General features: G+C 35.8%; 1 protein-coding gene and 1 non-coding gene across 3 annotated transcripts in view; both read left to right on the top strand.

The window, feature by feature from the left end:
- Positions 1–20497, top strand: part of LOC127837531 (spliceosome RNA helicase DDX39B) — a 30580-nt gene extending 10083 nt beyond the window's left edge. For both annotated transcript variants that reach the window (XM_052364700.1, XM_052364701.1), the window contains exons 4-10: positions 4800–5076; positions 5437–5555; positions 6797–6928; positions 7204–7313; positions 17835–17979; positions 18221–18368; positions 20017–20497. In XM_052364700.1, coding sequence (XP_052220660.1) covers positions 4800–5076; positions 5437–5555; positions 6797–6928; positions 7204–7313; positions 17835–17979; positions 18221–18368; positions 20017–20030 — 945 coding nt within the window. In that variant the 3' untranslated portion in view covers positions 20031–20497. The remainder of the gene's footprint in view (positions 1–4799; positions 5077–5436; positions 5556–6796; positions 6929–7203; positions 7314–17834; positions 17980–18220; positions 18369–20016) is intronic.
- LOC127840195 (small nucleolar RNA SNORA17) lies at positions 15681–15807 on the top strand. Its single transcript, XR_008030467.1, has one exon. It is a non-coding gene; the product is annotated as a small nucleolar RNA SNORA17 (small nucleolar RNA).
- Positions 20498–26729: the final 6232 nt, after the last annotated feature.

Below are 26729 nucleotides of genomic sequence, written 5' to 3'. Positions count from 1 at the left end.
TAAATGAATTAACGTTGAACATGCCCAATATTGCAGCTGTTTACATGAAGAAGACAAAATAACCAAATAAAAACAAATTTATTTGTTAAACCACTGAATTATTTAAGCATGATTAATTCACAATTTTTTCCCAAATGAGCCGTTTCATCGAAGCAAAAATTCCCAAAATGACCAATTTTGTCGATAAAAAATTCCCAATTTGGTCAGACTCCTTTTCCCAAAATTGGCAGAAAAACCCCTGTAAGGGGATTCTGTTTTAATAAAACGCAACTGGTTGGGACTGTTTGTTATTTCAGAAAATTACAAGATAAGTATTGATGCTAAGCATCAAAGGGCTTTGGGAATTTCAGTGTAAAAGGCACCCTATGAAGTTACAAGGAACAATTTTTTTTCTACTGTACATATTCAGGCTTCCTGAAAATGCCGGACCGCCGGTCTTGTCCGGCAAAATTCTTTATGGTCCGGCGAAATTTCTAATATCGCCAGTCCTTGTGACAGGTCAAAAAAATTGTGACTAAAATACTGAAAAGTCTAATACTTGCCAAAAGAACGAAAACACCCCATTAGAATCAGTGCCCCAGATAAGCTGCGTATCTGCGTCTTTCACCCTATTGAAATGTTTAAAAACGCAAAGAAATACAATATCATGCGTATTGAAAACGCACCCGATTTGCCTTTTACGCACATTCGTCTTATTTGATGCGTACGATACAATAGCTTTGATCGAAAATACTTTGCTCATTTTCGGTATTTTTTGTTATTATTTTCGTTACGTGGCGACGTTTTTATTCAGCAAGCGCCTGGATGACGGATGACAGTCAAAGCTATTCAAACGCTCTGCGTACTTGATTTCATAGTTAAATAAAGCGGCTGACCAAATTATTTACGACGACATACATGCGTTTTCAATCTGACTTAATCCGTCGTTCATTGTGCATGTATTTGTAAAGCGTCTGTACTTTCAGTTTCTAATACGATGCGTAATAAAAATGTCTAAGAGAAAGACGTCCGCAATTGTTGCGCCAAAATATCAGTCGATCGCTAACTTTTTCGAACCAAGAAAGCAAGAGCCAATAAGTGCTGAATCATTCGTGTTATCGATTTTTTTTTAAGTTTAAAGTTTATATTATTGACAGTTTCAAGGATTAAAGATGTTATGAAACATCAGTTTATTAAAGTTAATTATATTAGTTTACAGTTTTATTGAATCAATACAATTGTGTGCAGCTTCAACAGAAGTAAAGCAGCAATGATTTTACTGTATGCATCTTATAACTCATTTCACCCTATTCCAAGAATGAAATCACCCTATTTTTCAAAATCAGTGGGTGAAAACCCTATTTCCGAAATAATTATCTGGGGCACTGAGAATCCCTCTTTTTGTGAATTTCGAGTCAATCAATATGTTTTGTGACGTATGTTGAAACGATCCAATACGGTGCAAGTCTTCTAATCAATGCGTAGTCATGTTACTAGTATGTTATTTTGTTTTGAGTCTGACTATAATTTAAAGCTGTTGTCCATCATACACTCTAATCACAAGAACACGCAAACGTTTTGTTTTACTTTATCAGTGTACTTGTACACAGGCTGCACATTGCAATAAATATGAGTTAAATGTTACTTTATTCTTCAATTATAAACTCACGCTGTTCGGTCAGGTGAATTTTGGTCCGGACAGGCAAACTTTTCCATCAGCCTGTCCGGTTGACAGGCACTTTTTGGGACTTTTCAGGAAGCCTGCATATTAATATATTGGCCAATTATTTTAAACAAAAAGGAAAAAGATACCGCTATAACCATTATCTAAGATTTTGTGTTCCAACCCGCAAATAAACATTATCTATGATTTTGTATTATAACCCCCAAATAACCATTATCTATGATATTGTGTTGTAACTCCTAAATATTTCATAGTTCATTTTATTTACATTGGTTTCCTTTTTTTTACTGGCATCCGTGTGCAGTTTTTATTAATGGAACGGAACTGAGTAGGTTTTAAAAAATCTGCTTCATCTTGTAAGCGTTATTTCATATTTTCCTCAACTTCAAGGGGAGATGATTCTGAACTTATTCTTACGTTGCTCATTTAAGATTGGGGTTGAGTACTCATTGATATGAAAACACTGTAAAAGTGTTAAGGTGTTTACAACCCCCCCCCACCCTCTCACACATATATTTCATGGGCATAATATAAACAAAAAATGGTTACAATAAAACAGCATATTTGTTATGCCCCCCTTCGAAGAAGAGGGGGTATATTGCTTTGCTCATGAATGTCGGTCCGTCTGTCGGTCCGTCCACCAGGTGGTTGTCAGACGATAACTCAAGAATGCTTGGGCCTAGGATCATGAAACTTCATAGGTTCATTGATCATGACTCGCAGATGACCCCTATTGATTTTGAGGTCACTAGGTCAAAGGTCAAGGTCACGGTGACCCGAAATAGTAAAATGGTTTTTGAATGATAACTCAAGAACGCATACGCCTAGGATCATGAAACTTCATGGGTAGATTGATCATGACTTGCAGATGACCCCTATTGATTTTGAGGTCACTAGGTCAAAGGTCAAGGTCACGGTGACCCGAAATAGTAAAATGGTTTCCGGATGATAACTCAAGAATGCATACGCCTAGGATCATGAAACTTCATGGGTAGATTGATCATAACTCGCAGATGACCCCTATTGATTTTGAGGTCACTAGGTCAAAGGTCAAGGTCACGGTGACCCGAAATAGTAAAATGGTTTTCGGATGATAACTCGAGAACGCATACGCCTAGGATCATGAAACTTCATAGGTAGATTGATCATGACTTGCAGATGACCCCTATTGATTTTGAGGTCACAAGGTCAAAGGTCAAGGTCACGGTGACCTGAAATAGTAAAATGATTTTCGGATGATAACTCAAGTACGCTTTTGCCTAGGATCATGACACTTCATAGGTACATTGATCGTGACTCGCAGATGACCCCTATTGATTTTTAGGTCACTAGGTCAAAGGTCAAGGTCACAGTGACAAAAATCGTATACACACAATGGCTGCCACTACAACGGACAGCCCATATGGGGGGCATGCATGTTTTACAAACAGCCCTTGTTTAAACTAAAATGTCTACATCAAAACAAAAAGTTAACATGGAACACAGTTACACAAATAAAATAATTTGATTCTACTGGGCTGGGGCTCGAACCTCAGGGGTGGCGAAATCTCAAAAAACTACTTGTCCACGGACAACCATTTAGGAAATTTAACTTGTCCGTTGCTGAACTACACTTGTCCGTTAATGTTTATATAAATTATAAACGCATTTATTGATTAATGTTAAAAAGTGTGGAATATATCAAAATGAGTATGATTTGCTTGTTTTGTTTATAATTGTATTTTAATGGTACATTCATTATAGCAGTATATTATAAACAATATAAAGACTTTCTCAAGCTTTAAATCTTGCGAAGCTAGTGTTATTAAAACATGTACTGAACATAAGTACATTGTAATCTTAACAAATTAAACTAGTCCAATATGTGGACCTCTTCAGACTGAGGCTCGGCTTCTGGTAGCAATTTGATTATATAAACTGGTAACCATTGAAAATTTGTTAGCCAAGTTTCTTGAAAAGTTCTGGTGCATTTACTTAGATCATATTTTTTATCATAATCTTTCTTAGTTTTTTGGGAGATGGGCTGCTCAAAGCTTCGGGTTTCTGCTCCGTTGTTGAAGATTTAAAAAAAAAGTTTCATCTTTACCAAAGACCTATCAATATACAATGTATATTGATAGGTCTTTGTCTTTACCATTAAAGTCGTCTTAAATAACAAGGTAGACCGTGTTTTGATTATCTTAGATTGATACTTTTTATTTCCGTCTGATTGTAAAAATAAAGAAACCAATCTGTACACTGTCTAACAGTCGGGCCGAATGTTGAAAATGCGGCATGCTCCCGGTCTCTTATAGAATAAGGGAGATCACTGCGCAGGAAAGTGCACGTATTTTAGCTTGATTGCTCCGCAAATAGCACTGACAATGTAATCGCGTGTCAACATCCGGTTTTGTAAAACTTAATTACGGCTTTAATACAATGTAATTTTGTATACCTGGACGCGACTTTTAACAAACTTGTTGTCCACGGACAACTTAATTGAAAAAAATCAGTTGCCCAGACAAGCAAATGTACGACTCGGGCAACTCGTACATTTGATTTCGCCACCCCTGAACCTTGGGCCTCTCAAATGTGAAAAGGGCGTGTAACCACTACACTACGGAACCGCTTGAAAAATTGCCTTCTAACTAAGATATTAACGGTTATCAATAAAGCAATAATCCTTGTAATCGCTGTCGTCTTGTAAAATTGAAGAAAATACACGTTAACCAAAACTTTAACAGCAAAAGTCTGCGCTATTGTTAGGAAAAACAAAAAATCAATATATTTTGATTATGTTTTGTTTTTATACAAAACCAGAAAGTTTCACCGGTCGCGTATTTGCTTTGATCTTTTTTTATTGCCCAGTCCCTGTGATCAGTTATTAATTAAAAGAATTAGCTTTGCATTATTGGCAATAAATGTTGTAGTGAATATAATAGGCACAAATGCAGTACTTATTTACACTAATTTACACAAAAAGTCACCACTATGCAAGATATTCTGACAACAAAAATATATACATTGATCCGTAAAATAACTTCTCCTCCCATAAGCAAAAAAAAAACGTATTACATACTAGTCGCCGCACTTCAGTGCGACGCCAATAATGTGTATAGAAAAAATGTATATAGTTTATAACCCATCTTGTCCCCAGGTATCCGTGCTAGTTCTTGCCCACACGAGAGAGCTGGCGTTCCAGATCAGCCAGGACTATGAGCGCTTCAGCAAGTACATGAACAATGTGAAGATTGCAGTGTTCTTTGGCGGCATGCCCATAAAGAAGGACGAGGAAGTCCTCAAGAAGAACTGCCCCCACATCGTGGTGGGAACGCCCGGGCGCATGTTGGCGCTAATCAAGTCGAAGGCACTCAACGTGAAGAACGTGAAGCATTTTATTCTGGACGAGTGTGACAAGATGCTCTGTGAGCTTGGTACGTGTTGCTGTTTTGTGATTTCTGTTGGTTTTTGGCTTCAAATGTTAATTTACTAAATTTAATTTAAGTATCACTTTGAAAATGTTGATGCACTGAATCTAAATATTGATAAATTTTTGTTTCCTTTCACAAATTTTCTTCTCCAAAGATGATCCATTCTTTTCTCGGTTTATTGTGTGTGGAGATGTCAATAATTTATGTTACGTTCTTAAAAACACATTTAAACATGCATATTTATATATGATGTTGGATTATTAAACTACAAATTTTCTTTGCGAGTTTTTTCTAGAGTTTCCAAATGCGTAAATTCATTTTTTGTGATCATCTCCTGATTCTTATGTGTTGTGATGTTTGCAGACATGCGGTCTGACGTCCAGGAGATATTCAGGATGACCCCCCACGAGAAGCAAGTGATGATGTTCAGTGCTACACTGAGCAAGGATATCCGCCCCATCTGCAAGAAGTTCATGCAAGATGTAAATAACCAATCCCTTCCATTCATGCACCAAACCAGTCTCCACTCTGCCGCAGCCTGAGGAATCGCTATCTTGTTGCTCTGCAGATAAAGGCTCCCTTCAATGCGTTATACAACAGTTAGAATTAGTTATAAGGTCACTGACCGCGTTTTGATTAATTTAAGATCTAGTAAGAGGCAGTGAGAGGAGAGACAATTATTATAATGTTGAAATGGTGCATTTAATTTGGGTCAATCGTCAGAAATGTTCGCATATAAAAATAGGGCCAAGGGGTAATTTTCTCTTATGGGCAGAATGTTAGTTGGGAGTATACTTGGGCACACTAAGCAGGTACTCTCAAAGTGTCTGTGAGAGTGTGTTCCATATAAAGTTAAATGCTGGGTTGAAATGCAGGGTTCTTCATTGGTACACATGAAATCATATCTAATGGGTGGGTTTCTTGGGAGCAATTAAAAATAATGGGCATGTTAAGGAGTAGGAAATTAATCAAGAACGTGAATGGGCATAGTCTTCTTGTGAAAAGAGAAAGAGTAACATGATATCCTTACTCTCAAAGTGGGGATCAAGATGTTGCTCTCGCAGAGGGTCTTCTTCAGTCTAGGACTCTTGTAAAATCTTTATACAAAATGTCACGTGCTTAATATGGGCTCCATGGATATGTGCCGTGTCTACAAAAGTGAGTCGGTCCCGTTCTGCTGCTCTGGTAATGTGGCCGCAAGGATGGCAGAGACAGGTGCGAGGTTGGTCATGGCCTGCCGTGCAATGTTTGGTGTTGTCTTCTCATCCCGAGATGGTGGACTGGGCTGCGTTTGGGTGACATGGTGAAATAAGTACTTGGAAACTGACCTCGTATATGTATGGCCTTTTGTTTTTGTTAGCACCATTTGATTGTTTTGACAAACTTCTGGTCTGTACAAAACCTTTGTTATATTGTTGAATTCCTTTTAAAAAAAGACAAAATGTTAAAGAAACTTCATAACAGACCCCACCTTATGTTTTGTCAGTAACTAGGTTCAGTTTCCACTTCTGTGTACTGACAACCTTAATATTTTACTGAACATATAACAGTATGACTTAAAATGAAATAATTGATGAATAGGTCCATAACGATTAATATATAATAACATTTTACAGCTATTACAATCTAGTCCAATATGATTAAATCTTTGATTATCTTTGTGCATGTACGGGGTGGTACGCCCCCGGGGCTATGGTATGTGTGACATGACGTCTCATTACAGCCCATGGAAGTGTTTGTGGACGATGACTCCAAGCTCACCCTGCACGGTCTCCAGCAACACTACGTGAAACTCAAGGACAACGAGAAGAACAGAAAGCTCTTTGAACTGCTCGACGTACTGGAGTTCAACCAAGTGAGTCCTTTGTCACGATGTTCAGGTTTTACATGCTTGAACTTAATATAGTCCCTTCTCCTTTATAGAGTTCCTAACCTTCAAAATAATGGAATTTTTCAAGAAAGAAAAAAAACAGTATTTGCATTCGTCTACTGAAAGTGGTATTTCGATAATGCAACGTATCATCAAATGTTAGTGAAGGTAGTCGTGTATACTCATCAGCCATGTATGTTCACCAATGTCGCAATTTTGCAAGTATCCATATTTTTGTACCAACATGATGTTCATTTTAGGTGATCATCTTTGTCAAGAGTGTTCAGAGATGTATGGCATTGGCACAGCTCCTTCATGAACAGAACTTCCCTGCCATCGCTATACACAGGGCCATGACTCAGGAAGAAAGGTGAGGTCATACAGAGATAACATATATAAAAGATGTATATTCTAACCAATATCCCATTTCAAGCATAGGCGTTTTATGTGACAAATGACATACTCGTGTTCAGATTTCTCGGAATTTCCCTCTCTGTTTCCCTTGCCCCATGTGTTGCTGCTCTGGATTTGTACATTCATTGCAGTGTCAAACTGGGGCATAGAACAAAGATTTGGTATCCACACTTGGTGTCTTGTTTAACCAAGTACTATTTAACCAACTTACATTCAGTGTTTATAACAATTATGCCCTGTGTCATTCTATATTCAAAATTATGATTGTTAAATGTTAAGAAAACCTGAATAATATTGAAGAGATTATGTTACAATTACACATGTTCATACTGATTGCCGATGTGTTTCCGCTTTAACATTAAGTAACTGGTCTGTGATAATTGGGCATAGATAGGTATGTTGGTGTCCACACGGTGTATTCAAGATGCAGTGTACTATTTTACCAACACACACTTATTTAAAATCTATAGAAACAATTTTAACATGAAAATGATAATATTGCCCATAAGACACATCCCATGCTTCAATAACCAGCACCAGGTATGATAACAGGGCTCTCGCTAGGATTTTAAAACAGGAGTCCATGGACTCCTTCCTTGGAAAAAGTAGGAGTCCAAAGGGAAAAAGTAGGAGTCCAAAGGGAAAAAGTAGGTGTCCAGTTGTATTTTGCACACATCTTCAAATTTTCAGCAAGATATACATAATGTTCTTATTGGTTTTAGTATTAAAAACCCACATTTCACTAGTTCTTACTTAAATGTCTAGTTTTAATCAGTGGTCGTGATAGAATTAACATAACGCATTTTTTTATCAAATGCCATTAACCCCATGCATATACACATTAAAAACATAACAGGGCACATAGATTGGAAACTTTATTAATTAATAGTAATATTTAGATCAGCATGCACTGTCTGTTTGTCAAACATCAAATTTAAACATGCAAAAACTAAGTAAGAAACACAACACAAAAAATTAACTTTTCAGACCTATAATACTAAAATAATACTAAAATGTTATGAACCCTTCTGATGGTGTTCCTGTTAAAACATGTATAAGATTAACATTACACACAGTTTCAAATTTCTCAACTGTGAAAACAAAACGCAACGTGTAAAGTTGCGAATCCATAATTGAACTTATTTCAACGTGCATGAAATCATGTATTTCCTATCTGTAAACAAAACCGCAATATGAAACCATCATTAAAGCTCATTTACATTTAGATAAATTTGGGATATATAGACGCACCTACTCATAATCTAGTTCAAAATAAGACGGACTTGTACTGACATAGGATATGTTCTCGTAGTTGTTTTTGTGTTACCTGTTTTGTTCTACCTGAACATGATGTCTTCTGTTTAAGATAAGAAGAGGCCTGTGTGCTCTTATACTTTGATTAAGCTTTTTCTTGCCATCTCAGAGCAATACGATAGTAATAAGGAACATGTAAGTTTGCCCCCGTCAAATTAATGTGCAAACTACAAATGTTGCATGTGCTTTCTAACTCCTGATATATTGCGTCTAACTCGGATTATGAACCATTAGCTCCGCCCTTTCTAACATTTCATTCAACAAAGTTATATCAGGTTATCTCGAGCTTGATATTGATTGGCCCAGCTAGCATGCGCGCTTTCATAACAAAAAGGTCACGCATGGTCGCTAACTATGATGCAGACCGGTTTCACTTTTTGTTTAAATGCTTACGCTGACAATGAAACCAAAATATAAACCAGTCCGGATTTGAATGGCGGACAATTTCGGTACATTTCGGCTGCCTGATATGACGCAATTTTTATACATTTTTTATTGCAAAAACATTTACATACCAGGGACTATCGATTGGTTTGGAACATGCGTCCTTTTTCAAATTTATGCGTACAAATACGCATAATTAAGCGTTTCCGAGAGCCCTGGATAACCCAATTAATTGAACCCCTTTAAGGTGACAGACATTACTTAACCTAGGCCTAAAGCATTAAACTTTTATCTGAATGTATTTTCTAATAGTAAATGAATTATGTATTTTCCGAATGATTTCCCATTGCTTATACCAGGGATTTCCTACTTTTGAAGAATGACAACATACTCCTGTTACGATTTCTCATAGATTCCCTCTGTTTCCTTTGCCCCATGTGTTGCTGCTCTGGATTTGTCAATTCATTGCAGTGTCAAACTGGGGCATAGAACAAAGAGTTGGTATCCACACTAGGTGTCTTACATTCAATGTTTATAACAATTATGCCCTGTGTCATTCTTTAATCAACATCAGGGGACAAAAATATTTCTAAACTGCACTCGTCCTGCAGGACAAGTGCATAAAAATTTTCACTCGTCCTGCAAACACATGATCTTGTCCTTCAAATATGTGTGAAATAAAGATTGCAAAGGCTGATATTACTAATAAAGTTTCTTATATCACTGCTGAAATGCTGCTTACTCAGTTATTCATGCCAGCTGATCGCAAAAGCAGTGAAATAAGTTACTTTATTTATGTGGAACACAAATTAATAAATGAAGACAATTTTGTGTTTTCCTTTTTTCTAATGCTCGTGTGCTTTCCGTTTCGGACGTTTGAACATCGCTCCCGCCAACTTTAAAGAACGCTCGTTTGTCAGTCCTTTTCTGACGATATTCAGACTGGTTTAAAGCCGTTCTTCGGGGTTAAATAATTCTTTAAAAATCAATACTTACAGTGAATGCAGTCGGATGGTTCCCTGTCAACATGGACGCGCAAAGTTTACACCAAAAAGTCAATATTTACTCGGGACACAGTTTTGCATAACAACGAGCACCTGCTGTATGAAATTTACAATTGCAATTTCCGGTTCATTCGCGTTCTACTTTCGGAATAGATATATGCTTTAAGACAATGATTTTATTTAATGAAAACGAGTCTTACTTGTCAGTAAATACATATTGTATTATCAGCTAATTTTCACTCGTCCTGTAGGACGAGAGCTTCAGGAAAATCACCTCGTCCTGTCAAGATTTCACTCGTCAATACGAGCGGACGAGTGATATTTTTGTCCCCTGAACATTATGGTTGTCAGACCACCCATTTCCAATAAGGGCCAGAATTTATTAGAAGCATGTACCGTATGCAAAAAGGTTAAGTGAACCTGAATAATATTGGAGAGTTTAGGTTACAATTGAACCTGTTCACGCTGATTGCCCATGTGTTTCCCCTTTAACATTTAGTTACTGGTTGGTGATAACTGGGCATAGATAGGTTTGTTGGTCTCCACACAGTGTATTCAAGATGCATTGTACTATTTTACCAACAAACACTTATTTCTATTCTATAAAAACAATTGTTATATGAACATGATTACAATATTACCATTTTATTTCTTACTTACCATTTGATTGATGGTTGGTGTCAAACTTTGGCAAAGATAGATGTGTTGATTTCTACTCAGTGTTTTCAGGTTACATTGTACTAATTTACGAACACATATTTGGAGTATAAATAAATAATGTTGATGCGAAAATGATGATAACATTAATCTCCATGACACAGGAAGAAAGGTGAGATCAGATATGCAATATTTCTTGTTAAAAGTATTTTCATTGGGACCTCATATGCTCCAATTACCAACACCATGTATGATTCCAAAGTTATTGGAACCCCTTAAATCTCAATGTATTTATCTCAATTATGTATTTACTAATAAAACAAAATGATTTATGTATTTTCCAAACAAATTCCAATTGCTTACCCCAAGTATGAAATACCTTTTTAAGAATGGCGACATACTAATGTTCAGATTTCTCCCCTACCGGAACTAAATTTGAACAACAAAAAAAACACTGGGAATTAAATACTTTTCAAAGAATGGCAACAAACTCATGTTCAGATTTCTCAGAGATTGCCTCTCTGTTTCCTTTGCCCCATGTGTTGCTGCTCTGGATTTGTACATTCATTGCAGTGTCAAACTGGGGCATAGAACAAAGATTTGGTATCCACACTAGGTGTCTTGCTGCACCAAGTACTATTTAACCAACTAACATATCAGTGTTTATAACAATTATGCCCTAAGTCATTCTATATTCAACATTACGGTTGTCAGACCACCCATCTCCAATATGGTCCACAATTTATAAGAAACATTAACCGTATTGAAGCAAAAAGGTTGAGAAAACCTGAATAATATTGGAGAGATTAGGTTACAAATTGAACCTGTTCACGCTGATTGCCCATGTGTTTCCCCTTTAACATTTAGTTACTGGTTGGTGATAATTGGGCATAGATAGGTTTGTTGGTCTCCACACAGTGTATTCAAGATTCATTGTACTATTTTACCAACAAACACTTATTTCTAGTCTATAGAAACAATTTTAAGATGAACATGATTACAATATTACCCATTTATTTCTTACTTACCAATTGGTTGATGGTTGGTGTCAAACTTTGGCAAAGATAGATGTGTTGATTTCTACTTAGTGTTTTCAGGTTACATTGTACTAATTTACGAACACATATTTGGAGTATAAATAAATAATGTTAATGCAAAAATGATGATAACATTAATATCCATGACACAGGAAGAAAGGTGAGATCAGAGATGCAATATTTCTTGTTAAAAGTATTTTCAGTGGGACCCCATATGCTCCAATAACCAACACCAGGTTTTTTTATCTGATTTTGGGGAAAGGGCCTGGCCTTTTTAAAGGGGAAAAAAATCGCACGAAACGTTGAATTTTGGGGGAAAAAATCTGCGAAAAGCCGGATTTTGGGGAAAATAAGGAAAGTCTAAAATAATCAATTTAACATTGTTTACTGTTTTTAAAACAAATTCAAGGCAACAGATAATTTTCTTATGCAATATTTTTCTAGTTTCTACAGTGGATCAGGTTAACTTATATATAAAAAGGTAAAAAAAAATAAAAAATAAAAAAAAATTGGAGGGAAAATGAAATCTAGGGGAAAATTTACCAGCTGAGGGGAAAAAAAATTCTAGGGGAAAGGGCCGATTTTCGGCGGGTCCCAAAGAAGGAAAAAAAAACCTGAACACCATGTATGATTCCCTAGTTATTGGAACCCCTTAAATCTCAATGAATTTATCTCAATAATGTATTTACTAATAAAACAAAATGATATATGTATTTTCCAAACAAATTCCAATTGCGTACTCCAGGTATTGAATACCTTTTTAAGAATGGCGACATACTAATGTTCAGATTTCTCCCCTACCGGAACTAAATTTGAACAACAAAAAAACACGGGGAATTTAATACTTTTCAATCCCATTTCAAGCCCAGACGGCGTTTGATGTGACGAATGACATACTCATGTTCATTTTTTCTCGGAGATTCCCTCCCTGTTTCCTTTGCCCCATGTGTTGCTGCTCTGGATTTGTACATTCATTGCAGTGTCAAACTGGGGCATAGAACAAAGATTTGGTATCCACACTAGGTGTCTTGCTGCACCAAGTACTATTTAACCAACTAACATATCAGTGTTTATAACAATTATGCCCTGTGTCATTCTATATTCAACATTATGGTTGTCAGACCACCCATCTCCAATAAGGTCTTCAATTTATAACAAGCATTTACCATATTGAAGCAAAAAGGTTGAGAAAACCTGAATAATATTGGAGATACTAAATTACAATTACACGTGTTCATGCAAATTGCCCATGTGTTTCCCCTTTAACATTTAGTTACTGGTTGGTGATAATTGGGCATAGATAGGTTTGTTGGTCTGCACACAGTGTATTCAAGATGCATTGAACTATGTTACCAACAAACACTTACCGTATTTCTAATTTATAGAAACATTTGGTTAATGGATGGTGTCAAACTTTGGTATAAATAGATCTGCTTGCTTTTTACTTAAGTGTTTTCAGGTCACATTGTACTTATTTACAAAAACATATTTCCAATTGTAAGAAAACATGTTTACTTAAAAATGGTAACATTAATGCCCGTGACACAAGAAGAAAGGTGAGATCACACAGAGATTGTATTGTTCTTGTTAACAGTATTTGCATTAGACCCTCCCCCCCCCCCCCCCCCCCTATGCTCCAATTACCAATACCATGTATGATAACCCAGTTAACTGAACCCCTTTAATGTGCCAGACATGACTTAACCTAGGCCGAAGGCATGAAACTTGTATCTGATTGTATTTTCTAATAATATATTCTGACCGATTTCCCATCGCTCTTACGCTAGGGATGTCCTACTTTTTGAAGAATGACAACATACTCGTGTTCAGATTTCTCAGAGATTCCATCTGTGTTTCCTTTGCCCCATGTGTTGCTGCTCTGGATTTGTCGATTCATTGCAGTGTCAAACTGGGGCATAGAACAAAGAGTTTGTATCCACACTTGGTGTCTTGCTGCACCAAGTACTATTGAATCAACTTACATTCATTGTTTATAACAATTATGCCCTGTGCCATTCTATATTCAACATGGATGTCAGACCACCCATCTCCAACAAGGGCCAGAATTTATTAGAAGTATTTACCGTATGCAAGCAAAATGGTTAAGAAAACCTGAAAAATATTGGATAGATTATGGTACAATTGAAACTGTTCACGCTGATTGCCCATGTGTTTCCCCTTTAACATTTAGTTACTGGTTGGTGATAATTTGCCATATATAGGTTTGTTGGTCTCCACACAGTGTATTCAAGGTGCATTGTACTATTTTACCAACAAACACTTATTTCGTATCTATAGAAACTATTTTAATATGAAAATTATAACAATATTGCCCATGTGTTTCCTTGTTAACATTGGTTTATGGATGGTGTCAAACTTTGGTATAAATAGATCTGCTTGCTCTCTACTTAGTGTTTTCAGGTCACATTGTACTTATTTACAAACACATATTTCCAATTGTAAGAAAACATGTTTACTTGAAAATGGTAACATTAATGCCCATGACACAAGAAGAAAGGTGAGATTACACAGAGATTGTATTGACTTTTGTTATTGTTAACAGTATTTGCACTAGACCCTTCCCACCTCCCATGCTCCAATTACCAATACCATGTATGATAACCCACTTCATTGAACCCCTTTAATGTGCCAGACATTACTTAACCTAGGCCGAAGGCATGAAACTTGTATCTGAATGTATTTTCTAATAATATATTCCGACCGATTTCCCATCGCTTACGCTAGGGTTGTCCTACTTTTGAAAGAATGACAACATACTCGTGTTCAGATTTCTCAGAGATTTCCTCTGTTTCCCTTGCCCCATGTGTTGCTGCTCTGGATTTGTACATTCATTGCAGTGTCAAACTGGTGCATAGATTAAAGAGTTGGTATCCACACTTGGTGTCTTGCTGCAGCAAGTACTATTTAACCAACTAACATTCAGTGTTTATAACAATTATGTCTTGTGCCATTCTATATATTAAACATTATGGTTGTAAGACCACCCATCTCCAATAAGGGCCAGAATTTATTAGAAGCATTTACAGTATTGAAGCAAAAAGGTTAAGAAAACATGAATGATATTGGAGAGTTTAGGTTACAATTGAACCTGTTCACGCTGATTGCCCATGTGTTTCCCCTTTAACATTTAGTTACTGGTTGGTGATAACTGGGCATAGATAGGTTTGTTGGTCTACACACAGTGTATTCAAGATGCATTGTACTATTTTACCAACAAACACTTATTACAAATCTAAAAATAGAAATAATTTTAATATGAACATGATACCAATATTGCCCATGTGTTTCCTTCTTAACATTTGGTTTATGGATGGTGTCAAGCTGTGGTGTAGATGTATTGATCTCTGCTCTTTGTTTTCAGGTGACATTGTAATTAAATACAAACACGTGTATTAAATGTAAATAAAAATTGTTAATATGAAAATGATAACATTAATGCCCATGTGTTTCCTTATTTATTGGTCACAATCTGGAGTAAAGATTGATGTATTGGTCTCCTCATAGTGTATAAAAGATGCATTCTATTTATTTTCTTCTACAACAAACATCTTATAAAACTTGTTCACATGACATTGATGTAAGCTTGCCCATGTGTTGCCCTTGAAATATTTAGTTTCTGGATGGTGTCAGACTGTGGCATAGATAGATGTGTTGGTCTCCACACAGTGTATTAAGGGTGCATTGTACTTATTTTCCAACAAATATTCCTGTAATGCACTAGAAAAAAAATAGAACAAAAGTTCATGATAATGATATTCTGCCCATGTGTTGCCCTTGTAATGTTTAGTTACTGGATGGTGTCAAACTGTGGCATAGATAGATGTGTTGGTTTCCACACGGTGTATTGAAGATGTATTGTACTAATTTATAAAAAAACACGTGTATCCTGACTTAAGTGCAATGTAAGTTGCCCATGTGTTGCCTCTGTGACTATGTTGTCACAGTGGGTGTCAAACTGTGGCACACATCATCATGCTGGTCTCCACACACTGCACAGCCCAGTGTACAGTGTACTAGTATACTAGCTGACACTTTTATGTCCATTTCCCATTCTAAGGTTTGGTATTCATATAATTAACCCATTATGTGCAAAAACTTGTGGCAAATTTAAATTATTTTCTTTTGCACAATGGTACAAATAAATCAATGTTTGCATCTGAAACTGTGTATATTCCTAACATTTTTAAACACATGCAATATTTTTTTTAAGCTCAAACTTTGATTTCCATTAACAATCTTGCTATGTCACATTTTTGACAAAGCTCTAGTTATTCCGCGCCAAAGACAAATGGATATGGTTTTGCTACCTGTTCGTCTTTTGCAAACTTTTTAGAGCCATATTTCAGAAACTATACCAGATTTTAACATAAAACTTCATATGTGTACAGGTATCAACCATTACCCTACAATTGCTAAAATAATAGTTATTGCCATTGTTGTTTTAGTTTTATGTAACTTTCAGGACTATGTCTCTGATACAATATAATATTTCAACATTAAACTAGCCACTAGTTTGATTTTTATGTCCCCCACTATAGTAGTGGGGGACATATTGTTTTTGCCCTGTCTGTTGGTTGGTCTATTGGTTGGTTGGTCTGTTTGCGCCAACTTTAACATTTTGCAATAACTTTTGCTACTAATATATTAAATATAGCAACTTGATATTTGGCATGCATGTGTATCTCATGGAGCTGCACATTTTGAGTGGTGAAAGGTCAAGGTCATCCTTCAAGGTCAGAGGTCAAATATATGTGGCCAAAATCGCTCATTTTATGAATACTTTTGCAATATTGAAGATAGCAACTTGATATTTGGCATGCATGTGTATCTCATGGCGCTGCACATTTGTGTGGTGAAAGGTCAAGGTCATCCTTCAAGGTCAGAGGTCAAATATATGTGGCCCAAATCGCTTATTTTTTGAATACTTTTGCAATATTGAAGATAGCAACTTGATATTTGGCATGCATGTGTATCTCATGGAGCTGCACATTTTGAGTGGTGAAAGGTGAAGGTCATCCTTTAAGGTCAGAGGTCAAATATATGTGGCCAAAATCGCTTATTTTTAACCAGGTTTTCCGAAGGAAAAAACTGGTTATTAGATTGGCGAATGCGGGCGGGCTGGCTGGCGGGCTGGCGGAACAAGCTTGTCCGGGCCATAACTATGTCGTTCATTGTCAGATTTTAAAATCATTTGGCACATTTGTTCACCATCATTGGACGGTGTGTCACGCGAAATAATTACGTCGATATCTCCAAGGTCAAGGTCACACTTTGAGTTCAAAGGTCAAAAATGGCCATAAATGAGCTTGTCCGAGCCATAACTATGTCGTTCATCGTCAGATTTTAAAATCATTTGGCACATTTGTTCACCATCATTGGACGGTGTGTCGCGCGAAATAATTACGTCGATATCTCCAAGGTCAAGGTCACACTTTGAGTTCAAAGGTCAAAAATGGCCATAAATGAGCTTGTCCTGGCCATAACTATGTCATTCATTGTGAGATTTTAAAATCATTTGGCACATTTGTTCACCATCATGGGACGGTGTGTCCCACGAAAGAATCACGTCAATATCTCCAATGTCAAGGTCGCCACGACTAAAAATAGATTTAAAAAAAAAAAAAACTTACAAAGGGGGTTAATTTTTTTTGGTCATTTTAAAAGTTCAGTTTGAGTTTTCTCCCTTTATCACATTTTTTTTTCACAATGAAAACCTGGTTTTGTGACAATTTTGTCCCTTGTATGAATACTTTTGCAATATTGAAGATAGCAACTTGATATTTGGCATGCATGTGTATCTCATGGAGCTGCACATTTTCAGTGGTGAAAGGTCAAGGTCATCCTTCAAGGTCAAATATATGGGTCAAAATTGCTCATGTAATGTCACTTCTGCAATATTGAAGCTAGCAATTTTATATTTGAAATGCATGTGTATCTCATGGAGCTGCACATTTCGAGTGGAAGGGTCAAGGTCAAACGTCATATAGGGGGACATTGTGTTTCACAAACACATCTTGTTTTTTTATTGATATTTAATATCCTTTGTTGTTCCTGCTGCAGGTTGTCCCGGTACCAGCAGTTCAAGGACTTCCAGAAACGTATCCTGGTGGCCACCAACCTGTTTGGTCGCGGTATGGACATCGAGAGAGTCAACATCGTCTTCAACTATGACATGCCAGACGATTCAGACACATACCTACACAGGGTATGTATCATCTATGGTAGATAAACTGTAGAGAGGATCTATGAACGCTCAAATTTTCTTCAGACATTTTAAATGATGTCTACTTTTGAAGACATGAATAAGTGTTAAGTAACGAGCTAGGTTTAACCTTTGTATTGGAAAAAGAAGTTTTTTACTGAAAAGACCTAGTCAACAGAAAAGGGTGAAACCATGTTTACAAAGAAATCTGATGGATGTTTGACCATGCCCTTTTTTGTTATAGGTTGCCAGAGCAGGCAGATTTGGTACAAAGGGTCTCGCTATCACGTTTGTTTCTGATGAGACGGACGCAAAGGTTCTCAACGATGTGCAAGAGAGATTCGAGGTCAACATCTCTGAATTACCTGACGAAATTGACATCTCATCATACAGTAAGTTGTCAGGAATGTTTCATAATTTATATTCTTAAACATGTTAAAGTAAAGTGCTTAAATCATTTTTCTAGGGTTTTAGATATATGAACTTGATATCTGAAGCTATTTGTAAGAAAAAGGTCTTCAACATGCATCAGTTCAAGACATATGTTTATGCTACCTTTTATTATGCTCCCCCAAAATTTATTTTGGGGAGAGCATAAAGTCGCCGCTTCGTCTGTCCGTGTGTGTGTCTGTCTGTCTGTCCGTGCACAATTTTTGTCCGGGCTATTTCTCAGCAACTAATGACCGGAATTCAATGAAACTTTATGGGAAGCTTCACTACCAAGAGGAGATGTGCATATTATCAGCGGGTTCTGGTTGGATGATTTTTCACAGAGTTATGGCCCTTTGAAATTTTCTATAAAAAATTCTTGTCCCCCCAACTACTGTGCCCACAAGACGTTTCCTTTTATCTGAATATATTGTGCAATATTGTGACCAAAAAAAACTTTGGGGAGCATCATCCGTCTCCGACGGTTTCTTGTTTTACCAGGTTTTTCGAAGGAAAAAACTGGTTATTAGATTGGTGAATGTCGGCGGGCTGGCGGGCGGAACAAGCCTGTCCGGGCCATAACTTTGTCGTTCATCGTGAGATTTTAAAATCATTTGGCACATTTCTTCACCATCATTAGACGGTGTGTCGCACGAAAGAATTACGTCGATATCTCCAAGGTCACACTTTGAGTTCAAAGGTCAAAAATGGCCATAAATGAGCTTATCCGGGCCATAACTATGTCATTCATTGCGGGATTTTAAAATCATTTGGCACATTTGTTCACCATCATTGGAGGGTGTGTTGCACGAAAGAATTACGTCAATATCTCCAAGGTCAAGTATGCCATGACTAAAAATATATTTATTTTGAAACAAGGGGGGTAACTATGAACAGTTTGACTTGTCTCCCTTTATCAAACTTTTTTTATCCCCCGCCATAGGCGGAGGGATATTGTTTTGGCGTTGTCCGTCCGTCTGGAGCCATATCTTGGAAGTGCTTTGGCGGATTTCATTGAAACTTGGTATGAGTATATATATGGATAAGAGGATGATGCACGCCAAATGTCATTGTACACCATCTGTTAATAACGGAGTAATGGCCCTTTGTATCTTGAAAAAATGCTTTTTTGAATGTCAAATATAACACTTTTGTGTCCAGAAGCATATTGGCGGGGGATATCAATTCAACGAATTTGCTTGTTTCAAATTGAAAACCTGGTTTTGTGACAATTTTGTCCCTTGTTCTAAATACAATAGTGTTGGCCTCTTCGTAGGGAGAGGATAGATTGTAGGCACTGTGAAGTTTGTTGAATTTGTCAGTCGAACAGTTTGTCTTCATAAAAATGCGTGGAGAGCAAAGTACTTTTACATTTCTCAATCCAAAATTGAAACTTAAAATGTCATCACTGTGAAATGTACAAATATGCACGACATATCATCCCCACTCAGTGACTGATCCGACATTTTCCAGATTGAATTGCCCTTGATGCTTATAAAGCGGTATAGGTTAAAAAGGCATGCTTGTGAACAAGCTTTTGTTTGTCTGTAAATCTTTACTTGATATACTTTTTTCACAAGATAAAATTATAAGTTATGTTTGTATTTGCAGTTGAAGGCCGATGAACAAACATAACTGAATTTGGGAAAATACTCTGCAGGAGTCAACAACATCTCCGTGTTATTTGTGGTTGATGAAACATTGGACATATATTAACACATTTTAGAAACAGAAAAGTTGGAAATCAGATATTGTCCTTTTATTTTGTTTTTACTGACTTGATATGTTTCTAGTTAATAGAAGAGTTGTTCTCTAACTGTAAATTTACTGAAGTGCAACATTGTTGTGTTCTGTTACAAGGTCTTGTACAGCTGATGGTAGTGTGTATTGTAATTTTATTTATATTTTTGTATGCTTTATATTGAATGCTGAATCAAGAATTACTGTACATCCCAGAACGGGATCATTGCTGTCATTTTATGAGGTGTATAAAATAGATTTTTATGGTTGAGTTGTCTCATTATCATGTTCATTTTCCATTCTGTTTATTTTTTTTATGCAAGTGATTTCACAATAAAGTAATCATATCTTATTTGGTTTTAAGTTTAAACCTATTTATTTTAACTTAAGTGCATTGAAAGCAAAGAGCGCTCTCAAGTCAGTTTCTTGGGGCTAGAGAACCAGTTCTTGGTGCCTTTGGGAGAGATCTAGAGAATGCTCGCACAGTGGAGATCAAACCCGTGACCTGGTCGCAAGGTGGACACCATGTCCATAACACCATGGCGTTTCTTTATTTAGCCTTGTTTCTTAAAAGAAACACCTTTCTGAAACGATATATTCCATTTTCATTAGATGTGCACCTATTATCAGTTGGTTATTTAACAACTGGATTGACAATTGTTGAAACGTTAGACCACCGCGGAGATACCTGGACACAAATCCATAATTGTCTTAAATTACTTGCATTAGTGATGTGTTGGAAACTTTCTATAGCTTCAGTTAAATTTAATATTTCAGATCTGTTTAAACTAAACCACAGGATTTATCATTGCGAATTATGCAAGAATGGAAATGATAAAAAAAGTCTACTAAAAAAACAATTGAACAATAAAAAAACATCTCTGAACAGTCTGGCTTTTTACAAGAGATATTTAGAGATGTGTTTTCTTTCGGAATAAAACCAAGTTATTCCTCATTATCAAGTCCTTGCCAAATCTGAAGAAACCATTGCTGTCTGTCAATTTGAAGCTGGTTACCACTCTAAAAGGTCTCAGTTTTTAATGTCATATTATTTATCTTTACAAAATATAGCATACAGGGTATATGCTTGTTACTTCAGTTTTATCGTAAGACATGGCTTTTGTATTCGTTGCAAAAAATAGGCGAATCATAAAATATGTGATCTGATACCATTCAAATCCATATACTAGCATTATAAAATATGTGATCTGATACCATTCAAATCCATATACTAGCATTATAAAATATGTGATCTGATACCATTCAAATCCATATACTAGTAACTAGCATTATAAAATATGTGATCTGATACCATTCAAATCCATATACTAGCATTAAAAAATATGTGATCTGATACCATTCAAATCCATATACTAGCATTATAAAATATGTGATCTGATACCATTCGAATCCATATACTAGCATTATAAAATATGTGATCTGATGCCATTCAAATCCATACACTTGCATTATAAAACATGTGATCTGAAACCATTCAAATCCATAAACTGGTAGTAATCCAGCCAGGTTTATGACACTTTGTATATGGATAGAGGGACGTATGGGTAGTATGCCCATTATTTGTCTACTGCAACAAATGGATCATATGATGACTCAAAACGGGATTTTAAGTAACTAAATTTATGAAACTTGGTATGTGGATAGGTACATATGGGGAATATGCAAACTATTTCAGTGTATTTCTTCAGACAAAAGTTGTTGTTTTTAACAGAAATAATGTCAAACAAAAATCTGCATCCGGCGATAACTCTACTAGTACTTAGGCTAGGTTGAAGAAACTTGGTATGTGAAAAGAGGGTAATATGGAGAATAGCCACGTTATTTCAATATTTTCCGCCGTGTAATTACTCAAAAAGTATAAGTCAGAATAATTACTCATTTTACAGAAAGTTTAAGGTCACACATGGAATTTCGCGTTATCTAAGGTTTGTCATTGTGCATTTAATTAAAACCTACAAAGTCTCGAAAACCCTAAGGCCTATAGATTATACATTTTAATCTAACACCATATAGGTACGTGTTTGCCTTGTTTGTAAATAGTGAAATTGTTGCTATTAATGTTTAATTTTATTTTGATTGCCATTATCGAATGTGTACAAATGTATATTTCCTGACATGACGTATTCACAAATAATAAATAAACGTGTATTAGGTACTCAAAACGGCCATCAAGATGCCAACCCTTTACCTTGTATTTAAACTTGCTAAAAATATATTTTTCCAATTATTTCTCAGCCGAGGTGAAATCTGAATTTTGTCATTAGGGGAAAATAAGCTAGATTAGAAGTCACATTTATTACACGAACATACCAAAAACAGATTAGTTAAGATTTTTTAGATCTCAGATGACCGCCACATGGACACTGAACCTCTAGCGAGATTAAAAAAGAAAGTTATTGCAACGAAAATCTATTTTTAAAGTGACATTCAAGAAGGTGTAACATATCAGTCTGAGATAGCAGCTTCTCAAGTATCCAATGACAGTCAGATACCTATTATTGTGACAAATCCAGAGTGTGAAGAATTTTCATCTGATATATCGAGCAATACTAATAAGTTTTTTGTGTGACATTTGAGATCAGATCTTTACATGGAGACGCAGATATCATACATATAGCTGCCATTTGTGATCAATCTAAATTTAATAAGTATATCTCTCCATCTCAAGCTATATCAACTTCCGCTTCAGTAGTTACACAGCTGACATATGGAAATGTTCTTTTATATCAGGGCAAACCAGTGCCAAGTGTTGATTCAATAGATGGATTTATGTCCTTCATTACATGGCTTGAATCACATGCACCATGCATCCTGATAGGTCACAATTTTAACAGGTATGACTTTCCAAGAATAATTAGGGCATTTGAAATGTCAGGATTAACCTAAAGTCTTGAGACGACAGTGCTTTGAACAGTTGATACATACACACAGTGTTTCTGTATTTGTTCAAGAAAAGTATGAGGTCCATAGTGATTTGAATGATGTACTTAGTGTACAGAAATTGCGTAATGTCGTAGGTGTTTCTGTGGAGCAATTGTCAACATCACGTTGTTATTCGACATCAGCTGTTCGTAAGTGGAGGTATATTGAAGAGACAAAGACAATCCTGTTGCATTGAATTGCATGAAACAAAACAACGTGGTGTCATCAGGAATGATTGACAAAATTGCTCAAAGTGGTATTCGTCTCGTGCATTTGAAGCGTGCTGTATCTTGTTCTGGTCTAGATGGATTGACTCAGTTACTTAAGCCAAGGGTTACCAAACGGAAACAAAAACATTGTTGATATATACAATAGTGTGAATTAACTCCGCTAGTGTAGAAGAATGTTGCCTTAAATGTCTGCTACTTAAAATGTATTGTGTACTTTAAAAAAATGTGAGCCGATGCAGACTTTAAAATATTAATATTGAATGCAGTATTATTGCGTTACAGTGGCATATCAAAGACTAATAGGTTATTATAATTTTAAAAACTTATTATAGATAAAGAATTTCGTGTTTGTAGTGAATGTGTTTTAATACATACCTCTCTCATTTGTCTACTTTAGTCTCTAGTGACATCAACACTTTTTTGTAGTATGATAAGTTTTCATTAAAAAATGCAATTCGTTTGTTTGATTATGTTTGTTTCGTAAACAAACAGTGTATAAACAATTGTTTTGCCTAATATTTTGTTAAAAATTCCAATTATATTTTGTTGCCAAGATGTAAATGTAGAGCGGGGGCACCTATTACCAACATCTTAGCCGAAATTAAAATACAGTTGTAGTTCGGTATTACATGCGTTTATTTTGAATTTGATAACGGTCAATATATAGACCGTGATTTAAACTTACTTTTGCTCGTTACCACTTCATTATACGTCATCGGATACAATAGGTACAAGCGGGAATACACTGGTACTGAAGTAACCACATTACCGAACAAGGCATGTAATACCAAACCGCACAGCATCTAATACCGAACATTTTCCGGATTAAAAAAATCAATCGAACTTGTTTTTATATACGTTAACATGACAGGCGTGGCATTTATTATGGTAATATGCATGTACATGTGCAATCAAACTCGTAATAGCATTCGCGTTGCATTTAATAAGATTATACAATAACAATAAGGAGCAAAACAGGCTTTTTCATAGATCGGTCGTTAATTGCCAGCACAAATACGTTCAACAGCCAGTTGCAAAAGACATCTGAATCCATCCAGCCATTGTCGGATCGACCAAGGGCTGCTTATGGAAATCCCTTTAGTGGGTCGTACGTAAAACCCTGCCTTGGAAAGATGATCATTGGCGGGACGTAGTGGGCAGTAGCACTTACAGCAGCCATTACAATAAGTTGTGTTTTATCACTGTTACCGAAGTGATAAATCACTGGTGCTCCTTTGTTGCCAATATGTTACCTGGTTTCCTTTAAGGCACAATGAAAATCCAGACTTATCCGCAGTATAGATTCTAGATGGATCAGAGAGAAGGTCCGTGTCACCAACTTCATCCTCTATATACCTTCGAAAGTCTTTGAACCATTTGATCAACTTTCTCTGTTGAAATAAGGGCTCTCTCTTTGCCTATTTGTAATGTGGTTCGGATACTAAGTTCAGGATGCCTGGCAAATTCTTCCCTGTCTTGTTGTCTTTGAAAGGGTTGGGTCTCCCATCTTCATCAATGATCTTCTTAATGGTTAAAGCAAGTTCTTGGCGTGTCCGGCCAAACCTGATCTTTGACATGTGCACGGCCCACTTATAGCTACTCTGTCTTCCTCTGCTTTACTAAGCACTGGTTTGACGCCAACATAGTGGTTATATGTATAAATATGGAACATGCATTGGTCAAGTCATTTCAACAATTTCATTTGATACCGTTGATATGCCTTTTTAAATGTTTATGATACATCTTGTTTTTAAATGGCTACAATATTAATCTTCTGTACTGATCTATCTACACATTATTAATTATTTGTGTTTTTATTGAAATTCAAGAATACTTTTGACTTAATTTGCATACAGTAGTAGATTGGTCAAGTTGTTTCAAGAATTACAATTAATACCTTTGATAGGCCTCTTAAATATAGTTAATACATCGTGTTTTAAGTTCGTTACTGTATTAACCTGCTTTTACTGATCTTGCTACAAATAATTTGTGTTTTCATTTAAATCTACTATTTAATTATCATACACGAAATACATGTGCTTGCATGTGTTTTGACCTGCACCATGTACACGATTTCCACTGTGGTTTTAAGTTGTATTTTACTGCATGCAGTTAAACTGCAGTCACTTTTTTCTTAAGATATTTTTATTAAGTTATAACTCATAAAAGATTTGGGTTAATTTGGAAAAAAAATCTAGGTACAGGTAATCTTTTTAAAATAAAAAATGACTTTTATGAATTTAATTAAGTTTCATATGTGAAATTATGTTTAGTTGTTTGTTTAAAAATTTATAAAAAAAAAACATCAGTCAATCAACAAAATAATTTAGCAGTCAAATTAAATCAGTATTATATTTTGTGAGAACACGGACTCTAGATGAGTCAATATACGCTCCGTGATGAGAATTAGAGGTTGTTTAACTTTTTTTAATTAATTTACTTAAGTTTTTATGGTATTACCTTATATAGAATTGATCTTTATTGTGAAATATTCTTGTTGTTCAAGTGCGAATAACAAATTAACAACACTGGTTTCCCATGATGTTTATTTTAATTTTCTATCCACAGCAGATGGTTCTAGCTAAATACCAAAAATTCTAGGTATTGCAAATTTTTCATTAAAATTGCTCATTAAAATTGCATCATACGTCCTTAAGGCTTAAAACCCATTAACGTTTAATTGGGAAACCAACAAAGTCGTGTGATCCTGACGCAAAAGTAAACTTGCGGCCAATTTTAGGTTTGCTAGTTTTCTTGTATTAAAATTGTGTTTTCTTCCTTTTGGAAATCAAAATGGGATGCGCGGTGTACTTGGCTGTGCTATACACGGTAAAGTTAATGTTTTATAAATAATTATGGACCGAGTTTGAGGTTTGGGGCACCTTAATTAACAATAGGGTTTAAATGACTTTTCCATAGCTGTAACCCCGGTTGTGTACAATTTTGTGTATTAACATATACAAAGTGTGTTTTGTCTACTACGTTTGTTTTGTGCCTCATTCTAGCCAAATTCTTTGCCAGAAGTAACAAACCCGATAACAACGTTGAAAATCATGATTATTAGACTGGGTTATAGCGAGTAATTGGCATTCTGAATACCTGATTGACTGACAAAATTGCGCACATTTGATAACCTGATTAGGTTTGTTTTGTGCTAATTGCATTGTATTAAGGTCGTTGAAATTTGACACCATTTCTTTACAATTCCTTAGTTTCAAGATTGGGCTTTTGAACATGTGACCAACTACTGAACATATAATTAACAATCAGTAAGCTATATTTAGTTACGTTTCATCAAACATGTTTAATGGTATTCTTTGGATTGAATACAACAAGTCAAAATAATGTTAATTATACTTTCCATAATATTCTTTTAAATTCTTGATTAATATCGTGGACATTAATACATTT

The sequence above is a fragment of the Dreissena polymorpha genome, chromosome 7 (genome assembly GCF_020536995.1).
Source record: "Dreissena polymorpha isolate Duluth1 chromosome 7, UMN_Dpol_1.0, whole genome shotgun sequence".
NCBI lineage: Eukaryota > Metazoa > Mollusca > Bivalvia > Myida > Dreissenidae > Dreissena > Dreissena polymorpha.
Note: the sequence above shows the minus strand (reverse complement) of the source record. Positions and strands in the feature narration are given on the sequence as shown.